The sequence below is a fragment of the Salminus brasiliensis genome, chromosome 22 (genome assembly GCF_030463535.1).
Source record: "Salminus brasiliensis chromosome 22, fSalBra1.hap2, whole genome shotgun sequence".
Classification (NCBI taxonomy): Eukaryota; Metazoa; Chordata; class Actinopteri; order Characiformes; family Bryconidae; genus Salminus; species Salminus brasiliensis.
The window spans coordinates 7,774,944-7,799,572 of record NC_132899.1 but is presented as its reverse complement, the minus strand read 5'-3'; the positions used below and the strand labels follow the sequence as shown (position 1 = coordinate 7,799,572).

Sequence of the window (24,629 nt, the reverse complement as noted above, 5' to 3'; positions counted from 1 at the left end):
ACTGGTTATGAGATAAACACTGGATAACCTGGACTCCCAGGTCTTTAGGGAAGACATTGCTCTTTTGAGACCCTGATTGTTTCATTGTATCTGGATTGTAACCAGTGTGTGCAGTGATGAGTTCACCTAAGATGATTATCAGGCAGCCTAGATTGGAGCCAGTTCATCTAGTTTGCTTAGGTTGCCATTAGCTGGAACTAGATTGATGTCTGGGCCCTTAAAACATCACCAGGGGTGAGGTCTTCCCTATCTGCAAAAAAGCAGAGGAAGGTGCCATCACAAAATTATGAAGGTGCTCTGGTTGTTGAGTGTTGTTTGGAGAGATAGATGCTTACATGCTGGTAGAGGATCTGGATAAATGTTTCTCAGAGCACTTTCTGAAGTGGTTTGGGTGAGATAATATATATATATATATATATATATATATATATAAATACAGTGGGGAAAAAAGTATTTAGTCAGTCACCAATTGTGCAAGTTCTCAAGAATTAAAGAATAAAGAGTTAAAGAATTTATTTGCAAATAATGGTGGAAAATAAGTATTTGGTCAATAAGAAAAGTTAATCTCAATACTTTATTATATATCCTTTGTTGGCAATGACAGAGGTCAAACGCTTTCCTTAAGGTTGGCACACACCGTTGCTGGTATGTTGCAGTGATGTTTTGGGGCTGTCGGCGGGCAACACAGACTTTCAACTCCCTCCAAAGGTTTTCTATGGGGTTGAGATCTGGAGACTGGCTAGGCCACTCCAGGACCTTGAAATGCTTCTTACGAAGCCACTCCTTTGTTGCCCTGGCAGTGTGCTTGGGATCATTGTCATGCTGAAAGACCCAGCCACGTTTCATCTTCAATGCCCTTGCTGATGGAAGGAGGTTTGCACTCAAAATCTCACAATACATGACCCCATTCATTCTTTCATGTACATGGACCAGTCGTCCTAGTCCCTTTGCAGAGAAACAGCCCCAAAGCATGATGTTGCCACCCCCATGCTTCACAGTTGGTATGGTGTTCTTTGGATGCAACTCAGCATTCACTCTCCTCACGAGTTGTGTTTGTACCAAACAGTTCTACTTTGGTTTCGTCTGACCATAAGACATTCTCCCAATACTCTTCTGGAACATCCAAATGCTCTCTAGCAAACTTCAGACGTGCCCGGATATGTACTGGCTTAAGCAGGGGAACACGTCTGGCACTGCAAGATCTGAGTCCCTGGCGGCGTAGTGTGTTACTGACGGTAGCCTTTGTAACGTTGGTCCCAGCTTTCTGCAGGTCATTCACTAGGTCCCCCCGTGTGGTTCTGGGATGTTTGCTCACCGCTCTTGTGATCATTTTGACCCCACGGGCTGAGATCTTGCGTGGAGCCCCTGATCGAGGGAGATTAGCAGTGGTCTTGTAGGTCTCCCATTTTCTGATTATTGCTCCCACAGTAGATTTCTTCACACCAAGCTGCTTGCCTATTGCAGATTCAGTCTTCCCAGCCTGGTGCAGGTCTACAATTTTGTTTCTGGTGTCCTTCGACAGCTCTTTGGTCTTCACCATAGTGGAGTTTGGAGTGTGACTGTTTGAGGTTGTGGGCAGGTGTCTTTTCTACTGTTAACGAGTTCAAACAGGTGCCATTAATACAGGTAATGAGTGGAGGACAGAGAAGCCTCCTAAAGAAGTTACAGGTCTGTGACAGCCAGAAATCTTGCTTGTTTGTAGGTGACCAAATACTTATTTTCCACCATTATTTGCAAATAAATTCTTTAAAAATCAGACAATGTGATTTTCAGAATTTTTTTTTTCTCATTTTGTCTCTCATAGTTGAGGTCTACCTATGGTGTCAATTACAGGCCTCTCTCATCTTTTTAAGTGGGAGAACTTGCACAATTGGTGACTGACTAACTACTTTTTTCCCCCACTGTATATATATTTATACAGAGCCCTGCTGGTGACATTCCACATAAATAAAAATAAGTCAAGGCCACAAATGAGTAAGACGTAGGATTGAGACAGTTAAGCTGTGCCACGACCAAAAAAGTGGACCAAAAAGTCGTGGCACAGCTTAACTGTCTCAATCCTACGTCTTACTCATTTGTGGCCTTGACTTATTTTTATTTATGTGGAATGTCACCAGTGGGACGCTATAGTTTTCAATGCATTTTGGGTGCATTTTCATGCATTCATGTTCTAAGATGCAGCTTGTAACTCTGTAACTCTCCCACAGGGTTCTATTTTAGGTCCTATTAAACTGATGTAAAATCTAACAATATAGCAGTGTAGGCTTATATAGAGAGCTTAAAGGGTTTAAGGGGTTAAAGGCAATTTGTATGACTAAGACATCTCAGATAAATACAGTGATTCTAGCTGTGGTCATAAAGGTAAGTGTAATCCATTAGGAATGCTCGACACCCAGCACTCCTGCTCAGAAATGCTTTCTGAAAGACACCTTTGTCTTGTTTTCTTAGACGTTTCTACAAGTACATTTTTTTCCAGAGAGGCAGAGCTCATCGGCACATGGCTGTCCACTGTGGTCAAGCTGTTATGCAACATGTTTGTCCACGTGTGCTGTTGTCCTGTCCTTCTGTATGGTTCTTTTTCTCTGCTAAACTGATGGAGGGACTTCAGAATGTGTAGTTTGTTAACTCGCTGCCCTGGGGGATTCCGAAGTGCTGCTCCGTCAGTGGAAAAACACCATATTGCAGCTTCATTTAATGTGTGACGTGAGCAGCCACTGCATAAGGATGTGTGATTTGGGTCTGTCATGTGCATGTACATGTATAGTATTGTATATGTGAGCTACTGTATATATGGAAAAGGCCTTAGGCTAAAGAAAATGTGGACATGAGGACTTTTATTATGTGATCTTATTTAATGAAGCTTTTTTAAGTGTTGTTTATTGTGCCGAATAGATATTAGGGCACAAAACTGTTGACTTTTCTCTTTAATTGTCTATGTTAATTGACCAAATTCAATTTAAAGGTGGTATTTGACCTCTTGCCCACTGTTTCCTCACCCTTGTCTTATTTCTACCACTGTAAAATAATGCCCTCGTTGCTTCGTTCATGGTTTCCATTCAGTCTGTGGTCTGAACGTCAAGAGAAACACTATGATGACCTGCTGTTGATTTTGTAAACCGGAGAAAACCCTCTTCTTCTCTTCTTCATCTCAATGATGCTTCGCTGCTCTCCGTGATTGTGTGGCTCGTGTCCTTCGGCTGAAGTAGCTGAGGCTAATCATTGATCTGGCATTTGACCAATAGAGCATGCATAGCAGATGCAGCGGGAGAGCAAGTCAACAGAGCTGTGCTGGAATAACAGTGTTTACACCCTGCTGCCTGTCAGAAGGTGCTAATATACCATAATACCCCATCTTAAGCCACTTTTCACTCTGCATGAGATAAAGAACTAATTATGATACGTACCAGGTGTCCTAAAATTTACACAAAAAGATTTTTTGTCCTAAATATGAAATATATTTGACTTTACCAACTAACCAACAGAAGTAAGGACTCGTCCAAACTGCTGGTCATGAGTAATGTATTATAGACTGCATCATGGGAAGTTCTTTAATGGAGTAATTCTCAGTGGGGATAATGGACTAAAATTATGATGGATGTGTGCAAAATAAAATGTGATGAAAATGTCATTTGCTGTTTGTTTATATGGAATAATGGTTAAGTTGTTTGTAATTTCTCAGTCATTAGCTTCCCAGATAGTATTTAATGTTAAAGTGTAAACATTAACTTCATTGAATCAATGTTCCAACGCTTTATCATCACTTTTGCCACATTTTATGTTAAAACATTAAAGTTTTAACAACAGAAATCAACAGAAAACCAAAACCACTTTTAATCACCTTTAAACCTTTTGAAATAATCCCATTACTGCAGTAAAATATGTTAAATCAAGCCTGCTCTATGTACAACAAGGGTAATTTTGTGGAAAGCAGAATATGGAAAAGAATAGTGAAAAGAGACTTTATTAAATGTAGAAATTAGATTTTTTCAGATTTTTCAGCATAGAAATTTGTTGAAATAGCTACACACACACACACACACACACACACACACACACATATATATATATATATATATATATATATATATATATATATATATATATTAATTAATGCATACAAACTTATTTTATTTTATGAAGCTTTGAACAAAATTGCAATCACATGCTAAACTACAACACCCATGTTCAATGTCATCACTGCTAACCTTAGAAACCGGCAACTTTCACTGATATTTCACTGTTAATCTAACACAATACTGATATCAAAATTTGGGAGAGATGGTCGTCAGTATCTATTTACATATTACTTTGATTGTTTATATTTTTAATTTGATATAATGTGAAAGTAATGAGGCTTGAGGTTTATGACTGACCATAATGAATACTGTCTACCACCTTTAAGCCCTTTCACTGGTTAATACTGGTTAGATCTTGTTGTATTTCTAGCATTGACTTTATCACAGCTGTCCAATGAAAAACATTTATCGTATTTCCCATATGGCAACTTTACAGGAGGAGGAAACAACTTTCTTAACTTTCAATGGAAGTCCATGCAAAAACAAATTTAGTACAGGTCATTATAGAGCATTTCTATTTGTCCATTCATCCAAAACTCTCCACACAGTATACCAAGCAGCTACAACTAAGAACAGACAAAAATGGAGATACATGTTTTTTATTGGACAGTAGCGATATACTGTATAGCTGACCCAGCCTTGCCCTCTTGTCTTCCTTTCTTTGTCTCTGCCTTAGCCCCTCCCAGTCTTCAGTGTTCCCACTTGTGCCTCCTTTATAGCCCTGTCCTCTCGTTATCCTCCCCAGGTGTCTCAGGTTGTCTGTCTTGTACTTTTACCCTTGTGCTGGGTCTTTGTCTTATGCTGTCATTACCTGTAAATCGTATGTTCCTCTGGGCTGTTATTTTGGGCTCATTGTTCTGGCTGTGTTAATAGTATATTTTCTGGGGTTTAGGGTTTTTTGTCTAGTATGGATTTAACTCTCATTAGCTCTATAAACTCTTATTGTTAATTTATACTATTATAGTTAAATTTGTTTTTCTCCTTGTATACAAAATAATCAGGTTTGGTAATATTTGATAATGCAAAAAGACAGTATTGAATATTAATGTAGACTGCATGTCAATTGAACACAGAAATAAAAAATATAAATCGACTTTCTTGGCAGGTTTGGCAAGGACTTTTATTCTATTATGGCAGTTTGGGCCACACCTGACATTCAACCCAAATACTTTTGTGCATATTTTATTTTTTAAAAAGAATGTTGACCATATACACACTTTATTTATTTATGTTTTATGTGTGTTTTATCTGAGTACACATATAGTACACTTTATTTTCAGCTGGTTGTGCTCGAGTCTGTGGCGGGACAGGGAAATGTGACGCCTCAGATTTGCAATGAGAATGTGTTTTAGTGGCCTAACCAAGCCTCATTTCCAGCGATCACATGATCCCCATTATTTCGAGCGAGACTCCAAACCACTGTTTCAAAACGGTAATGCTTAAAAAACCCAAGGCATACTTCAACACAGTGTCTAGTGACCCAAACCTAAAGAAAACAGATGAATAGGAATCCAAGTCACATATCACTTGTGTTTCATTGCAAAAATATGCACTTACCAAACTGTGGAAAAACATAGTGTATCCTGCAAGAAAAGAGGCCTTGTGGCTCGCTTATATATTGATCAAAAAAATGTAGCTCACAAAAAGCTCTGACTTTACATGCTGAGATGGTTGGCTTTCACCAGGGTTGATATCAAATATGTATTGTAACTCATGTGGTGGCTATTTTAAACCAGTACATTTCCATCCTACTTCTGGAATGGCCACTAGGGGGCCTTTGAAAATAGCCACATTAGCATTAGTAGCTCCAGTGCAGACTTCCTTTATATATATTTGCCAGATCAGCTACATTTCCACAAGTCTGCCCAAAATACACATAAATCCAAGGTTGTTGTTAGAAAAGAGTAACAACTTCTTGTTTGGTGAATGAGCTGGTCATGGTCAGTTCAGAGGACAGATGCTTCTGTGTGCTCTGTCCACACTGCCGATCATTTCCCACTTTAATGGGCTTCAAGTGACCATGCAGTGAGCTGCTGTAGGCCACTGCACGGGCAGGGTTTGTCAATTAAGTCTGACCTCTGTCTTATTCGTAGAAAAATAGCTTGCACTGTTTGTGAAGGCCAGCAGATGGTCCATCTTGTGTCATTTCAGGCCTCAAAGTATGTAAACACAGTTAAAGGTTCGAAAATGGCCTATTTAAATTTACTGTGGTTTCGATGTCACAACCATGAACACCGCCCATTTGACCTACAGTAGTGTTGCTCCACATTCAAGCTGAAGTGAGGCTTCCTCGAGGAGAGCTTTGGAAAATAAAAAAAAGTATTATGAATTATGATTTTATTTGCATGTTTTATAGCTTGTGAATGAAAATCACTTTGCTTCCAGTCAAGAATTGCTACTAGAGGGTATAGTGGTTTTTACAGATGTTGTCGTCACAAAGCAGCTTAACATAATCAGTAATTAATAAAAGACAGAAAAAAGAAATAACATAAGACAGGAAAGATCCAAGACCCCCAGTGAGCAGCCAACGGCGACAGTGGCAAGGAAAAACTCCCTCAGAGCTGGAGGAAGAAACCTTGGGAGGAACCAAGACTCACAAGGGAGCTCTGACCCTTCCTCCTCTTATCAGAACTATTTATTAATTAATGATTAAAAAAGTTAACAAACCATCTAAACTGTTAAACTGTTCTGATCATAATTATAATATAATAATCATGGTGTAGTAGAACTTAAACATAGTCATGGCAGTGATGGTCAGAGTAATAATAGTTAATAGTGCTAATATTAATAGTGGCCTTTTTTTTTTTTTAATAGAGTCCATTTAGGTATCAACATGGTCATTAGACAGGTAGCAGTGGTAGGAGTGTGAAAAAAACACATTACAGGGAACTGCAATTTTATTCGCAAGCCGTGAAACACGCCTGCGGACACTTCCTGTCCATCAGTTTCATCTGTCTACCACATTTCTGATGAGGATTTCCTGAAGCCTGAGATTTCTGCCACTGCTGGTAGACCTGTATGACCACCTTCCATATACCTACAGACTCAGCTGCCATAAATCTCTATGAAGCTTTGAACTAAATACTAAACTACATAAAATATCCATGTTATAATCAGCCCTATATGAGGTTGTTCCTCACTCTCCTCTATATTAATGTTTATGCCCTTAGCTCAGGTTCCAGATTAGTAGGTGCAGAACTTCTACCTATCTCTTCCACCTAAGCAGTTTGGTCTGTAGCAGAGTCAACAGCACATTCAAGGCAAAAAAGTAGTAGTTAGTCCCCTAACAATGGCTGCCCCCAATATCTGGTATTGCACATTTCTGCTCTCTCTCTCTTTGCCAATCGCTTTGATGAATCCCGTCACACACTTCGCAGTTATTTGTAGCCTGATCATCCTCATGAAACAGCATCTACAGGAGCCTGAAGTTATTACCACCTTAAACACGCAAGATGACTAATTATTTGTCCAAGCTAGCAAGTGGTAGTATAGTAATTCTGTGTGTTTTAATGCCCAGTGAAAGGTAATGCGTGTGATGTGCATGTATATGAGGTAGACCAAATTTCTGTCCTGGTTAAAAGGCCCGAATGATCTGCAGGAGGAAGCTTTGCCCCATTATCTGTGAGAGCAAAAGTTCTTCCATGGCAGCAACAGAGGGAAAATAATTAGTGTTGGCACGGTTAAGGCCCTTGGTCTTGGCCTTGGTCAGCCAGCACCGCTTGCTGTAGATGATGTGCAGGTCAGGGAGCTTGGTCTTTGAGCACTCCATGTAGTGCTCAGCTGATTGCACCACTCTCTAATGAGGATGCTTTTGATAGTGCAGGTGTAGAAGTGCCACAGCAAGTTCGAAGTCCCTTAGGTGTCTGAGGTGATAAATTCTCTAGGTGTTCAATCTTCTCCAAGTAGGCCCTCTCATCATTGTCAGAGATCAGTTCCACCTGTGGAGAAGTGGAAATGAGATCAGACAGTTGCCATGTTCAAAGGAATGAGCGTTGTTTTGGTGTATAAACCAATTCAAACATGATAAGTCAGCAAAAATATATAAAAATAAATTTTGGATTCTTTTTCTTTCCATTAACGATAAGACACAGCTCCCCCGTTTCTGCTCGGATCAACATGTTTTTCTGTAGAACCTCACAGAGCTTCACTTCAGCGTTTGTACCGTATTGATCTGCGATTACCCGCCACAGGACGCGAAAGGGCTGACCACTGTTCCACATCTGTGGGTCTCATCAGTACAAGAACACACTGACCTGCATCTGATAGTCCGAATCAGCGCTGATGAAAGAAACCAGGAGGCTGAAGTGTGCACCGGTAGGCAGGGGCGAGAGCGAGGCCGTAGACCCCTGTGGAGCTCAGTCTGGTGCTAAAGTGGGTCAGATGTGCTTTAACAAAGACTCCTGTTGTTCTTTGGCCTCACTGTGTTAAATTGACTTTGACATAGTTTGTTTGAAGCTGTTCTGCGTAGAGCAAATTCCAAGTGATTGGGTATTGTGCAGTGCTCCACACAAACCACCCCACAAAAAAACAAGCACGCCGTAAAGAAAAGGAAAAGGCCAGCTGATTTTGTAACTAAACTATTGACTTACATAATAAACAATCTTTTATAAAAAACTAATTTCTGATATGAATAAAAATTGTAAACCACTCGTTACAACCAAGTACTTTCCATTATACGTGTGATTGATTGCTAAATGTGTAAAAGTCACATAAGTCAGTCTCATATACGTATCAGCCATAGCATTACAACCACCTGCCCAATATTTTGTAGGTCCCACTCATTCCTGCCCAAGCAGCTCTGCTCCGTCTCAAGGACTCAAGAGCTTGAAAGGTGTCCTGTGGTATCTGGCATCAAGGCGTTAGCAGATCCTTTAAGTCCTGTAAGTTGTGAGGTGGTGGGACCTTCATGGACCTCATCAATCAGCCTTGGGCACTCATGACCCCATCGACCCAAAGAGCCTGATGTTTTGGAGATAGTCTGATCCAGTCGTCTAGAACATCACAGTTTGGTTCTTGTCATAGTGGCCCAGATTCTTCTGCTTCCAGATTCCAGTTGCTTCTACCAACATCACCTTCAAGAACTGACTGTTCATTTGCTGCCTAATATGTCTAACCCTTGACTGGTTCCTTTGGAATCAGGTATTCAGTGTTAGTCTCTTCACCGGTCAGGGGTTTTCATGTTGGGGGAGAACTGGCCAGGCTGGAGTACAGCCTCCACACAACAGGGTTAGTTTAATACACTGTGAAATTTTACATTTACATTTAAAGAATTTAGCAGACACTCTTATCCAGAGCGACTTGGTGCTTTGCTATTTACCCAAGAATAACCTCAGCTAGTTTGAATACACTATTCTCCCAAGTGCTCTCGGAAGAGGTGGGTCTTCAGTCTTCAGGGGAAGCTCGTTCCACCACTTCGGTGCAGGACAGAAAAAAGCCTGGACGCTTGTCTTCCGTGGATTTTGAGGGATGGCGGGTCGAGCCGAGCAGTACTTGAAGCTGGAAGGGCTCTTGGTGCAGATCAGATTTTGACCATTGCCATCAAGTACGGAGGGGCTGGTCCATTCTTGGCTTTGTAGACCAGAGTCAGGGTTTTGAATCTGATGACCTGGACAGCAGCTACAGGAAGCCAGTGAAGAGAGAACGCAGCAGTAGAGTGACATGGCTGAATTTAGGAATGTTGAAGACGACCTGTGCCGCTGCATTCTGGATAAGTTGCAGGGGTCTGATGGTGCGCAGAGGGACTACTTGACTACTGCAAGTCTTGAAGTGACGAGAGACTGAACGAGCACCTGAGTGGCCTCTCTAGAGAAGAAGGGTTGAATTCTCTGGATGTTGTACAGAAGAAATCTGCATGACCGAGTTACATTTGCAACATGACTTGAGAACGATAACTGATCATCCATGACTACACCAAGGCTTCGAGCTTCTGTAGAAAGAGTGACCAGTGAGTTCTCAAAAGAGATGGCAAGATCGTTTTGAAGTCCAGCAGTTCCCGGGATGTACAGCAGCTCTGTCTTGCTGGGGTTAAGTTTGAGATGGTGAGCCGCCATCCAAGAACAGACGTCAGCGAGACATGCTGAGATGATTTACAAGTCTCACAAATAAACAACAGGGGAAGTCCACAGCTAGTTTTAACATACTGGATGTTTTTGCACTAAAGCTGGAAAGCTTGTCTGGTAATAAATAGTAGGGGCTGCAAACAGTTTTCAGTTGTGATTTAATTAAAAAAAAAAAAGTAAAATATTAATATTACAATATTGATATTAATCTTGCTCAAATTACTTAGTTAATAATTTAAGGGCAGTGGTGGCTCAGCGGTTCAGAGTGCCAGGCTATTGATAACAGGGTTGTGGGTTCGATTCCCGGGCTCGGCAAGCTACCACTGTTGGGCCCTTGAGCAAGGCCCTTTACCCTCTCTGCTCCCCGGGCACTGGAGTTGGCTGCCCACCGCTCTGCGTGTGTGTGTGTACTCACTGCCCCAGTTCACTAGTGTGTGTGTTCACTACCACAGATGTGTTAAATGCAGAGGACACATTTTGCTGTACAGTGTACACTGACAAATATGTGCACCTTTACCTTTTTAGCAAAAACACTTTTTGTGTCTGTCTGCTATTTTGCTTTGGTCTGCCATGTGCATTGTACTTGTCTCCGCTCTCAGTCTTCAGTTTTCCCCACCTGTGGCTGATTCTCAGATCTGTGTTATTGTCTGTTCTTGTCTGTAGGGCTGCAGCCCAAGTTCTGCTCCATTCAAAAGTTCACATCTAGCCATGTACAGTCCGAACACCCAGATGCGTTCTGGCTCCACCATGCCAAACACCCCAGAATGCATTACACACCATGCCACTGTTCCAATTGCAAAATTCCCGTACAGGGTCCTCCCGTCCTCGGGGGGAGGGGTTGTACTCACCAAGTCAGCACAACCAGGTACACTAGTCAGAACTTGGCTTACTTTGTATCGAGAATCCCTGTGACTCCTTTTGTAGCCGTGCCCTCTCATTATCCTCCCCAGGTGTTTCTTGTTGTCTGTCGTGCTCCTACAGGGGGCTCACAGGGGGTGTTTGCAGAGTTCCTGGTCTTGCGTTGTTGTATGTTCAGATATATTGGTTTCCTGCAGCACTGAAACTCTGTTATTTTGGTTTCTACGTTTCATCAGTCTTTAATTAGTTTAGTTTTTGAGGACTATGCTTGCCTAGATGTGAACTTTTGAATGGAGCAGTACTTGGGCTGCAACTGATCGAGAATCGGCCTGAGTTTCAAGGTTGCCATCACTAATAACTGATCCTTCTGTGAGCTCTGATTTGATCTCTCTTAAAAGATCACCTAATAAAGTGAACTTGCATCCTGCCCCTTTGCACTAGTCCCTCCAGGTCATGAGTTAAAAAAATAGCTGTATTTTTCTTTTTTCGTCATCTCATGATCACAACTTAATTTTCATGCGAAGCCAAAATAACTAAGTGGTTTTCTCATGATAACAAATAGAAGTTGTGATCTTGACAAAACAACATGTCTCGAGATCACAAGAAAAATCATTATCTATATCCATCAATGTCTATATCATCATTATCTATAAACATCAATGTCTGAGTCAAAACAAACACCAAACTAGCTAGCTAGCCACTAGACTAGCAACCAGATCTGAGGGACACTTTATTATTGTTATTATTTTTATTTTTTTATTGTTTTGTTTTTTTTATACATGAAAAAGCTTTTTTTATCTTAAAATGGGATTCTGCCATGATAACACATCAAACTTAGACCATGCACTGTAGTTAAATGATTAATAAAGCTTCATAGAGGCTAACACCAGTATCAGTACCAGTACTAGTACTAGTAGTCCCCAGTTCCTGAGCAGTCTCTTCAATAGCCTTAGTTCTGCTGTTCCGGTTTGAAAACTGTTATTATTTTTTTATTAAATATCATACAGCTCTCTCCACATTTATCTACTAAGATGTCCTCTCTTTCCACTGTCCACAATGATGCCATTATCTTCGGAAATATAAATAAAAAACTAGTTATTATTTATCTATGAGATCACAAGAAAAATAAGTAGTGGTCACGAGATACGAGATGGGGTCAACGGTACAGAAAAATGTCCTTTCTGGACATCAGCTAGGTCCCCTATATTGGCCCCTGTTTGGGAACCGCTGCTGTAGGCAGTAGCACTCAGGTAATAGCTACCTGATCCAGTAGAGGGCGCCAGTAAGCCGTGTGTGAAACGGGTGGGCGGTGTCCTGTTCTAGATGAGCTCTGATTAGAGAAACCGAGACGAGCGTAATGAATATTCATGAGCAGCGTCTCTTATCTTCATAATGTTGGGCACGCTCTGCTGTTTGTGCTCCAGGCTCGGTGGAATGAGCGCCATGCTTCCCAACGCTGCGCTGATCCCACAGTGTAGAGGCAGCTGTGTGCAGATGTGGGAATCTTGAGCAGGGCTCTTCTAGCAGGGCTCTGCATTTCTGGATAAATGTCATTGTTTTTGCTGAGTCTGCTGGGAGGAAATGCTCGATCATTGGCTCCAAGCTGATCCAGCTGCTGCGCTCTGTTTATAACAGCTGTATGACATACAGGGAAGCGCCATGCCTGGTAAAGACCCTCTGGTTGAGACCCTGAAAGGTAAGATCTCAGTTATGCTGCTTTCCTTTCTTTTAGTGTATTAGAAGCAATAGCAATCTACTATACTGTGCATTTATGAATACTAATAATAATATTTATTATTATTATTTTTATTATTATTATTATAAATGAATACAGTCATATTTACTCTCTCCACTGATGTCAATGTTCCTTAAACTTAAAGTTTAGAGTTTGAGGAACACTTGTCAAGTCCACGAGTCAATATTTGTCCTTAAACAGCCTGCATTACATCACTGTCATGTTCAGGTGGTGTTGATTTAGCAGGGCTTGGCCGAATAGGTGTTATGTAGGATTATAATATCTGTCACTAAGTGAGGATGCCAAGTCTGCCTCGCCTCATCCATGAGCAAATGACCCCTACCTCCTCTTAAACATAGCTATATTCCCAACCCGTCTGAACCGGTTTGTCTCCAGTGTGTATTTTGCAGCTCCAGGCTGAAGGCACGGTGACAGACTCCAGCCCTCATTTGGCACCTTGCTGCGAGCTGCTGGAGCTCATTCTGCGTAAGGGACTGCAGCGTGAGTATGCAGTGCCTTTCCTCCATCACTTCTGCTGTTTATATAATTTGCCATGTAAACAAATAGGCTCTTTTTTTACATATTAAAAAATCTACTTAGTCTGGACTGCTCTTGAATGCTAAAGTGAGTGGTGAAGATCACCATGGCCAGATCCAAAGCCTGGGAAGGGATTTCACACATACACCTGAGTACATTCACTCTTATATAGGCCTACACAATCTGTCCAAAGGTTTGTAGACACCTGCTGATCCAGCATTTCTTCAGAAGCGGTCCCATATCAGCCTCTACTCGTCTGGGGTGGCTTTACACTAGACATTGGAACATTGCTAAAAAGATTCAGCTTCTGATGATGGAAGATTAGTTCACATCACATGAATGGTATGTGGTTGCCCAAGTATTCTTAGTGGTGTAGTGTGGTGTACTTTCCCGGCCCAGGAATTGAAACGTAGTCTCCCACAGGGAAGGAAGTGATGTTAACCACTACCCTACCCCACCCACGAGTTATAAATCATGTACACCACTAAGAATACTCGGGCAACCACATGCCATCCATGTGATGTGAACTAATCTTCCATCATTAGAAGCTGAATCTTTTTAGCAATGTTCCAATGTCTAGTGTAAAGCCACCCCGAAAGAGTAGAGGCTGATGATGGAAGATTAGTTCCACAGGGAAGGCAGTGATGTTAACCACTACTCTACCCCACCTGCGAGTTATACAGTAGATCACGGACACCACTCCAACACACCTTAAAGGTATTGGATGGAGATTGGATTGAGGAGATGCATCTTAAAGAGTGGGCTTACTCTGTATTATGTGGTCTCCCACCTTCTCAGCTCATTTGAATAATTGGCATGTGGAGGCGGGGCTTAGAGTAGAAAGCTCACAATTATTTTGCTTAGTTTGTTGCTGGAGCCACCATTACAAAACCGAGGGAAAATCCTCTCTATTTCATCATCAATTGAGGTGGGGTTATAGATGCAGCAGGACTGAATTATCGACCTCTAGGGGGCGCACTAGCTAGGTTTGGAACAGCACAAGTGTAATTTATATGCATAAAATTTGTTGGCTTTGTTGGACTAGCCCAAATTCTACAAGGAGTATGTGTGTGGACATTTAGCACAGCTAACTTCCCTAAAGGTACTAAAGACCTATTAAATACCCATGAGGGCACCACCCCGTAACGAGAAATTATACCCTAAAAGGATACGAGAGTGTTCAACGGCCCATGCTATAGGTATTATTTAAGCATCTCTTTGGATTACAATGCTTTTACATAGAAATCTTACAAGCTCCCAAAGTGTCTGGATACTTTTGGACATTGTGCGTACTCTATGTTCAGCCTGTATAAGCTTATACGTATTCCATTGCTACACCTGATGAGTCCTGTTTGTAATCTGAGCTTTTTTAACTCCATGATCATTGTTCATGTTTGCAGAGCCAGTGCTGAGCCTCACCAACAGAGACTACTGGCATTGTTTTGAGCAGCTGCTGCAACAGGACACATGTGGCAGGTCAGTCTTGTGTTGGGGCAGGTTGTATCACAGGTCACACAGTTTAGTTTATAGACTGCAAAAAATCGGTGTGGGCAGATCTGGATGGAGTTTGAGCAGGTTGTCAGATATTTTGGGGCCTGTATTTACAAAGAGGAGATTGGTGACATTCTAAAGCTAGTGTTTAGTGTTAGCTACGTTAGCCTAGCATCCCCTGATCTGGTTATACACAGGATAGGACAGGACAGGACAGGACAGGACACTCTTGCGTTGGGGTAGGATAGGTTTTTGCTACAGTCAGGAAATTAAAAGTGGGATAGCGTCCAGGAACATCTTTTGAGATTAATAGATAAACCACAGAACCATTTATAAATAAACAAATAAATGTAATATTATATATATATGTTTATCTCAGGCAGCTTCTTGATTGGATGTATAGTTCCCGGGCAGCAACAACTACAGATTTTCTGTCTCATAGGAATGAATAGCGCGCAAAGGCAAAAGTTTGCGCATCCTTCGTATGTCACAGTGATACAAATACACAAGTAACACCAAATCAACCATAAAGGGTACCGCAGAAACCACTTACGACCCCATATGAATCACTACACAATAACCATAGCAACCACCTAAAGTACCATAACAACCACCTAGCATCTCTGTAATACCCATCTAATAACCCTTTAGCACTGCTTTGAGAAACATGACAGATTTCACACCTACAGCAGCTCCAGGGACCCGAGGCCTGGAGTCCAGCACAGTTTGTTGATTTCCCTGCTCTAACACTCCTAATAAATCTGGCAGCTAATGGGTGAGTTGAATCAGGTGTGGTTGAGCAGAAGGAACACAATACTGTGCAGGAATCCTCCAGGACCAGAGCTCCCAACCTCTGCTGTAGGATGAATAAATGAATTCTGATGAATCATGTGAATTGCTTTGTGTTTGACCTTAAGCACCTTGAGGTTTCTCTGGTCCTTTCGGCTGCAGGCTAAGTGCAGTGTCCTTAGCAGTGCAGCAGACCTTGGCTTGCCCCAAACTCCTGACTGCTCAGGGCCGCGGACGCTTCTTCATACGGTTAATGCTGACCAGGAGAACTCTGGGAAATGTTGTCAGGCATCTGTTACACACTGCCAGAGTCATGGAGGTCAGTGAAAATACAGTCGGGATTGGATTTACACAGGTATTAGATCTTTTTCTATCACGAACAGGAGGAGGTAAAAATCACCTGTCTAATGAAAACCATGTATCTCATGGGTTTCATTAGACATGTGGACAAAATTACATGACAAAATTACATGTAATTTTGTCCGTTTTTGATTTTATCCATCATTTGAACCATCCACCTGCTTCTGTACACTGTGTAAATAAATCTGGATAACTGGACCAATCGAAATTCTGTAAATTACTTGGAATAAACTCTTATATTACATTGACTTACATAAGAATTAGTAATATTTTGCCTTCTCCTGTAAAGACACCATTTTTGAGATACATGTTTTTCATTGGACAGCATTATTAAAATTAATTTTTTGTCCAACACAAAACAGCATGTTTCTATATTACGTTGCTACATTGTGGAGAGCTCTCTGCATAGCATGATATTCTTATATTACTCTGATATTACTTTATTACAATAATATCTGTATTTTCCTTTTTTGCAGTGTTATAGTCCTGATATTTCTGTTTTGAGGAATGAGGAATTTGTAGGTGAGCACCTTTTCCCTCAATGCATCTACATTTATCACTTGGGGCATCTCACATCTGAGAAATGACAGCATTGTGCAAATTTTCCCCAACGCAGAGCCTTTTCTCTCTCTGTGTCTGGTTCTCTCTGAAATGGAGTTCAAGCTCAACATAGAGGTATGTGGCTTCTGCTGTGAAATCTACTCACTGTTAGTATTCCATGCAGTTTTACTGTACACTGAGTGTCTTAAAAACACCTGCACTGTAGATACACCCACTGGCCACTTTATCAGAAACACCTACCGTATAGGTGCACTTTGTGGGTTTAAGGTTTACCCATCTGTTACAGTACTAGTAATCAGCCTTTAGTGGAAAAGGACCAGTATGGGACCACAGCTGAGCAGGTATTATTTGGATGGTGGACCATCTCAGCACAGCATTGCCAATGACATGGTAGTGGGTGTGGCACTGGTATGAATATACCACATGTCAGTGTCACAGTCAGTAAAGTCCTTATAGGCAAGTCTTTGCAATCCATCTTTGCAATGCCACCGGGCAGTTATTTCCAGTCACATGAGACCAGGCTCCCGTCTCTATTAAAGGGTGCGACCAAAATACTGGAAACGGACAAAACCTCATGAATAGCTTGTAGCTGTCGGCTCAGTAATGCACAAGAAATGTGATTTTTCAGCTTGTTCTGGCTACTGTGATCTCCACAGAGAGAAATGCTTGCCCTACAAGCACGTTGACCCTCCTCTGCTCGTAGCAACTAGCATCTAGTACTAGCAAGCTGCTCTATTTGTTGAAGGACGGGGCTTTATCAGAAAACAGACGGCATGTTGAGCACACAAGAACTCCTATTCATATTTCAACCTGGTCTGATTTTACAATATCTCTGCTGTTAGATTAAAAGTGGTCCATCATCCGGCCTTGAGTCATGTTGCACAGTTGGCCTTGCTCTCTATAGGTTGGGTAAATCAAGTGCAATGCTGGCTGGAACTGGTGTCTGATGGCCGATGTATCAAAAAGAGTGGTCCACCATCCAAAACAATGTCCATCTGAGAGCAAGTTACAGTATATTTTTACAGAAATCTCATTTTAAAAGGAGAATTATGATTGAATAAGTTTGTTTATTGTAAAATATATTCTCTCATTGGCTAAGAGGGTGCGGTTGGTTGTACCTGGTCAAATCAAACATACTCATCGGCCATCTTTGCAAAACACGCCACACTGTGGTCGGCTTTGGACCAGAGGATGGCTTACCCATGGCTGAAATCTGTAACTGTCCACCTACAGGGTGTGCCAGCAAGGCAGGTCTAATACGGTAGCCAGTAAGGGTCCCTAACAACACAATGTATGCTGTGACCTTTTAACATTGCCATTTACTACCAGTTACTCAAGCCTTCCTTTGCACTGTTTAACGGGACATTTCCTCTCTACACCCTCCAATCCAGAACTGCAGCTTCCTGGACGAAAGTTGGCTGCTTCCGGTAAGTCTGAAGTGTTCTAACACACCCACCTTCAGCACTGATTGGCGGTAGGTGCATGTAAAATGCATGATGAAAGCTTACTTGTGTGTTTTAGGTGTGCGAAACCTATGAGGCAGTGCCGTGCCGCGAGTTGGGGATGGTGCTCAGGTTAGCATGCTTACAGTAGCATGTCTGTCCAGGCTTCCAAGCGGTCAAGTCAGACTGGTTGACAGGTTGCTTTTGCACTAAATTCATGTGGTCATGACTTGTTAGTTAGTTTTTTTTTTTTGTTGTTGTTGCTTGGATGCTTCTAGAGATTGTTCTACATGCAGGGATTAAGCCTAGTCCTGGACTCCTACATGCTCAATGGAGATTCTCCACGGAAGGACAAATGTCATCTAGGGCTTGGATTAATCCCGGACTGGGAAACTGACCCCATGTGTTGTAATAGGGCATGCATTCTGTTCTGTATGAGTGCACACTTACAGCTTCTCTCTTGCTTGCTCTCTCTCTCTCTTTCTCTCTCAGGTACCTGGATGGGCGTGTGTTTGTGTTGGAACTGCTTCAAGGTGGCATGGCTCAGGTGGATATGTTTGCAGAGCCTGGAGACATTATTGATGAAATCAATGGCACCTCGCTGAGGAATTCCAGCAATGGGCAGGTCCAGTAATGATTTCTGAGATCTTAAGTACATTTCCACAAGTTTCTCATTAGCCTAAGTAAATAGAGATAAACACTCACTGAGCAATTCATCAGAAAGACCTGTACACCTACTTTCTATCCAATCAGCCAGTCACGTGGCAGCAGTGCAGTGCATTAAAGCTGATCTAGCAGATGCAGGCCAGTAGCTTCAGTTAATGTTCATGTCAACCATCAGAATTCTGGAAAATGTGTGTGAGTGATTTGTGGTGCCAGAAGGGCTGGTCTGAGGATTTCTAGAAGTGCTGATCTCCTAAAGTTACTCAGAATGGTGTAATCAGGATAAGTGAGCAGCAGTGAGCAGCAGTTCTGCAGACGGAAACGCCCCATTGAGGTCAATGGAGAATGGTCAGGCTGGTTGGAGCTGACAGAAAGGCTACCATAACTGTGCACAGTACATCGTCCAAGCTTGAGGTGGATGAGCTACAACAGCAGAAGACCATGTCAGGTTCCACTTCTGTCAGCCAAGAACAGAAAGCTTGTGCTCATCACAGCTGGACTGACTGGAGAAACATAGCCAGGCCTGATGAATCTGGTTCAGTGGTCTTCCCAGGCACTGGATCTTGTCAACATGCAATCATGTCAACATGGATCAGAACCTCAAAGGAATATTTCCAACAATCCATCCATGCCATCCATGCCATGAAGAACTGAGGCTGCTTTGAGAGTGAAGGGAGGCCCTACCCAGTATTAGTGCAGTGTTTCACACCACATTTCTGCCCCGTATGTGTGCACAGGTATGATCTGTACTGTATTTGCACTGCTGTGTATTTTATAAAGGCAGGTGTGTTGCTGTCCAGACTGAAAGGTCAGCCTTTATCCTTCCGGCTGCTGCGCTGGAGAGCCGCAGATAGAAGCGTGTATCGCCCTTTAGTGCCGCTCTTACGGCTGCTCAAACAGGAAAACCCATCGCTCCAGTTCAGCTCAGCCCAGGACGGCCCGCAGCCCAATCCTGTGGCACAGCGGCCAGCCCAGAGCCAGTGTGTGAAAGAGGGCCGGTACGCACGCAGACCCTTATTTGGTGTATTTGCTAGTGCATTGGTTTCAAATACCAGAACAGTAATCTGACTCTGTTTGCTTTCATGCTGTTGACAGGATCCTGTACGCACTGCAGCTCCTAGGGAAAACAAACATAGGAATGGTAATGAGAATAGTGAGACGTGTGAATATACACTAGAGGTCAAAAGTTTTAAAACACCCCAAATTTTCCATTTTTTTGTTGACATTTAAGCACTTTAGGTCCAGTAAAATGCCTGAAATGGTACAAAGGCTAGTGGTAAACTGTCAGGGCTTTTGAGGTAAAATAAATTAATTAAAAACAAAAAGAATTAATAAATAACAACAACAAAATCAATGGAAACAATTTACATAGATAGCCTTTATCTGTATTAAAGCAGGATTGGGGCAGACTGTGTAACTTACACTCTCTACTGCAGTATTTACACAACACTGCACGTTCAGACGGCTCACATAATGACTAGAAAAAGACACTGAACACAGAACCACAAGTAGAGCCTTCTAACTCTTAAAGCCAGACTGTGGAGACGACAATTTCCTACACCATCAGAAGACTCTTGGTAACTGGAGAAATCAAAAGAGCTCTGGTAAAGGAAGAGGTCGGACTCACTCAAATCCACAAAACGTCATTGCTAAGGTGGGAAAATAAGAAAAGCAGGCTTTCCTGGGCGATGCAGCTCTGTCAGTGGACTACTGAAAAACATGCAGGTGTTCTAAAACTTTTGACTGGTAGTTTATATATAAGTAAAATGAAAATGAGCTAAATTGATAGTGGTGACGGATTTGATAAGCTTTGAATTAATTCATTGTATTGCTCCTTGTCTCAGTATGGAGGGAAGGAGGTGTTGCAGCATGCCATCCCTGCGGTGCTGAGAAGGAGGCAGAACAGTAAGGTACACCTACATCCTAACCTGATTCATGATATCAGTGATAGCAAGAGTTTCTGCATTTGGTCTATATTCTCAAACATGGTTTAATTCAGGGTCTTATTAGAAAGCCTATGGCCAAAAGTGTTGTTACAAACTTCCATTACCAAGGAATAGCCCCGCCGGTTTGTACAGAAGCTCCTATAGATACTGTATGTGTGTAATAAGCCGTGGAGTGTTAAGGGGTTAAGCCATACGTCTTATTAAGTTTTATCATCAGACTACATTTATACTAATGCACAAAACTGTGTTTATTAGCTCAGTTAAACAGTAATATTAGAATAAATACTAATAACATTCATAATTCAATTCATTACAATCACTGTTATTTATATATAACCATTTATAGTTCTCATCCAACACCTGGTTTGATAAATCGGGTGAGCTGGTGATGGAATTGAACACATCCACATGTTGGCTGTGGGCGTCCAGGAGAACCTTGTGCTCTCTTAATTAATAAATAAATAAATAAATAAATAAGTGATGTCATATAAGAACCACTTTAGGTTCCACATAGAACCATGATTGTAATAGAGATGTGTGAGCATGAAGAACATTTAAAGAACCTTCACTTGATGCAGAGTTTTTTACCAATTCAAAGGATAATCACACTCTCCATACAGTCACTTTAATGTACTGTATATAATAATTTACTTTATGATACAGACAAATGGCACAGGTAGCTGCTGAAATACTCTCCCATACTGAGTGCAGTAATTTATATTCACAGTGTGCTGCTCTCCAAGGCACTAGGTAGGGGTTTCTAATAAAGTGGCCAGCACAATCATGGGGATTCTTGTATAGGCCTATGTAACAGAGAATTGAATTTTCTGCACTTTCTGGAAATCTGATGTTAGATCACTGTTGAAGTTTCAGTTAAGTAAATAAATAAATAAATAAATAAATACAGAAATTTGCTCTTTAATTAGATTATTTAATTAGATATGATATGTTGGCTCTACAGGTTTACAATATCTTTGTGAGGATTTATTTATTTATTTATTTATTTATCTATCCATCCCTTAGGTATGTTATACATTTGTAAAGTAACTCTTCCAACCTGTCGAACCATGACAACTCAATGATGGATTCATTTGGTGGAAAACCTTTTGTAGATGCTTTCTAATAAAACTGCTCCAGTATTGCATCATTAAAGTGATATGAGTGACTTCTTGGTATGAAGAACAGATTTTGATAGTTTTTCTCTTCCAACTCTTTGGATAAAACAATTGCCATTACTTTTTGAACATTTCTGAGCCTTGCTGAAGTTGTTTCTCTATGCAGGAGGTGCTGCTGGATGTGAAGGAGACTCACCTGACCTGCACAGATAAAGCCAATAAACAGGTCTGTATCAGTTACTGAGGAGAGATGTAGAAACTGATGCCCATTTAAGGAGGATGAAAACATCTTCAGTGTCTTTCACTTTAAACAGCAGCTGTTCCAGCACCACTTTCCAGAGATATCATGCGTGGGGAGGTTTGGCCAGCCGGACTTCACCATCTTTGCGTTTTGTGTAGTGTATGTATTTCTATACTTTTTTTATTATATTAGTTTGTTAAAGAAAGATGGTTTGTGCATGTCATGTTTTCATTCAGGTACTATCATTCTGCACTTCCAGAAATACCCAGTGCATTCATCATATCTTCTCCCTGGGTTTTCCATTTCCCACCCACTAGGTCAGACTCCTCAGTGCTCCCAGTGCAGGGAGTGTGAAGGCTAGCATGAACACGCTTGGAGGAGAGCACTAACTGCCAGTTGTGTTACATCAGCTAACAGATGCCCACATTGGCTAGCATTGCTCTGAGTGATGGGAGAGAGACAGGGACATCCTGCCCACTCCGTAAGAACAGTGTTGCTATCCACGTCTCCTGGACATGGATGGCTGTGGATGGCCTTCCCTCCCCCTATCGCTTAGCACGATGCTAAAGTGGGTGTCTGTTGGCTGATGTAACAGGGCTGACAGTGTTCTCCTCCAAGCGTGTTCAGCTGTCCAAAAGAAGCAGTTGCCTGACCTTTCCAGCACTGGTAGCATTGTGTAACCAATGGTAACTAGAACTGGGGAACCTGAAATGGCAAATTAACAAAAGTATTTGGACACCAGCCCATATGTTTCTTCTGAAATCAAGGAAATTAAAAAGAGTTTATCCTGCTTTCTTTGGAGTAACTGTCTCTGTCCAGGGAAAAAGACTTTCTATTAGACTTTAGAGCATTGTGTTGAGGATTTGATTGCATTCAGTGACAAAAACGTTAATGAGGTCAGAATGTTGGATGATCACCACCCCACCTCATTTATTAACTCCCCAACTTACCCCAAAAGTACTGGATTCATTCCAAAGAAGACAGTTCCTCCAATGCTCCACAGCGCAATGCTGGGGGGCTTTATACCCCTCTAGCCCACGCCTGGCATTAGGCGGCATGGTGCCAATAGGTTCATGTTTATCTGCTCCAGAGAGTCCTATTCTATTGCCAGTACTTCTCTACAGGGACTGGACCAGCTCGTTGTGAGTGTTTGTGCATTTGCACATATATTTTAGCAATAGGAGCAACTTTAAATAGCTGAATGCATTTTTTAGTAGGGGTGTCCATAAACATTTGGACATATAGTGTATGTAATGTTGGGCATTATGGAAGGATGATGTTCACTGCTATTGGAAAACTGTGGAAGTGAAGCCGGTATATCTGCATTCCAGCTGTACTTATCAGTGGAAATGGAAACTTAAGGTCTGGACATCTTCATGGTTTGTGAACTTGGGGCTTGATTAGCTGAGTCAATATTGAAGCTGAATATTTCATTGGCTGTTTCAGAGATACTCCAGACACAGGGCAGCCTGCAGGCTTTTCCTGTGTGGTTCTGCAGGCAACGTCCAGCAGCGAGTGTGAGGAGATTGTCCATCGTATAGGTGAGCCCTGTAGTACCTCTAGTGCTTTTAACACCCTCTGTGTGGTAAATGCAGTTCCACTGACCTGTTGTTGTTGCTGTTGTTATTGTTATTTCTGCAGCTGCTGGGTTTAAGAGCACAGAATGGTTTGTATGAGAACTGCACAGCGTTGATGTCGGGCGGTTTACCGTTTCTATCACTACTGAGCTGTTAGTGTGTTATTGAAAATGTTTATTGTAACATGTAACTTTTGTATGAGACGTTTGTATGAGAAAGTATTGTGATCTCAGTTTATATCAGACATTATATTATTTTAGAAAATAAATAAATAAATAAATAAATGGCATAGAGGGCTTAACTATTTCTGATTACATTGTATTTACATGAATACACTTGGGGGCAGAGGTGGTATGAAGAGCCTAAATGTATCCTTATGTATGAGGATTTTATCATTTTTGTAATTGACTTATTTTCTTTTAATGATAACATATCATATAGTGATAATTACCTATTCTCTCCAATATCCCAAGATAATATGATTACATTTATTTTAATATTATCTTTAATATTATTTTAATAATTACTTATTCTATTGTTTTTTTTAAGTGATTACACATAGGCAATTTATTTATGTAATATGTATTTTTGATTGTGTATTTTGAAATAAAATATTATCTGAAAACCTCCCAAAATCACAAACTTACGACTTATGACTTATAATTATTTTTCTTTAAATTGTATCACTAATTATTTCAACATAGTAAACATTTCCACTTAATAAGGTCAACAAACCAAATTTTGACATTATGTAGTCATCACTGCAACACAGTTTTTATTTATTTATTTTTTATTTATAGTATTTTATTTAAATGTGTATTTATATTATATTTCGAGTTATCGCTTGAATAATAATCAGGGAAACGTTAGACTCTCTAACAATTATGCTAATTTATTTGGAGAAAATAAATCAGTGTGTAGATATAGTGAGTAACATGAGAAAATAAGTGATTACAGTAATACAGGAAATAATTTCGAGTCTTTACTGTGAGATAAAATGTCAAATCTCAACCAAATGTGGACATAATTCACCAGAAACCGAAAAAGAGAAGCATTTGGGCTCGCGTCCAACACCAGCACACCTCCTCTACACGCACTACGCTAATAAGCACACAGCGAAAGCGTCAGTGCGCACTAGTTAGTGCGACAGTCCGCGGATCGGGACGCGGCCTCGCTCTG

At 41.2% G+C, this 24,629-nt stretch overlaps 2 protein-coding genes across 3 annotated transcripts in view; both read left to right on the top strand.

Moving 5' to 3' along the window:
* The window catches only part of LOC140544154 (galanin receptor 2a), a 3,173-nt gene extending 2,837 nt beyond the window's left edge, over positions 1 to 336 (top strand). The window contains exon 2 of the mRNA XM_072667555.1: positions 1 to 336. This exon is cut by the window's left edge and continues 967 nt beyond it. The gene's annotated coding sequence lies outside the window, so the exon portion shown is untranslated.
* A 12,064-nt stretch (positions 337 to 12,400) lies between these two features.
* LOC140544114 (uncharacterized) lies at positions 12,401 to 24,092 on the top strand. Of its 2 annotated transcripts, none has more exons than XM_072667497.1 (16): positions 12,401 to 12,689; positions 13,125 to 13,229; positions 14,666 to 14,741; positions 15,708 to 15,864; positions 16,382 to 16,427; positions 16,522 to 16,580; positions 17,858 to 17,893; positions 17,988 to 18,040; positions 18,401 to 18,533; positions 19,352 to 19,569; positions 19,667 to 19,712; positions 20,416 to 20,481; positions 21,799 to 21,858; positions 21,950 to 22,032; positions 23,320 to 23,414; positions 23,515 to 24,092. In XM_072667497.1, the coding sequence occupies exons 1-16, from the start codon at positions 12,653 to 12,655 to the stop codon at positions 23,547 to 23,549; spliced, it is 1,305 nt and encodes a 434-aa protein (XP_072523598.1). In that variant the 5' UTR covers positions 12,401 to 12,652; the 3' UTR covers positions 23,550 to 24,092. The 2 variants fall into 2 exon arrangements, with proteins under 2 accessions (XP_072523598.1, XP_072523597.1); XM_072667496.1 differs by having other exon boundaries at positions 21,947 to 22,032.
* Positions 24,093 to 24,629: the final 537 nt, after the last annotated feature.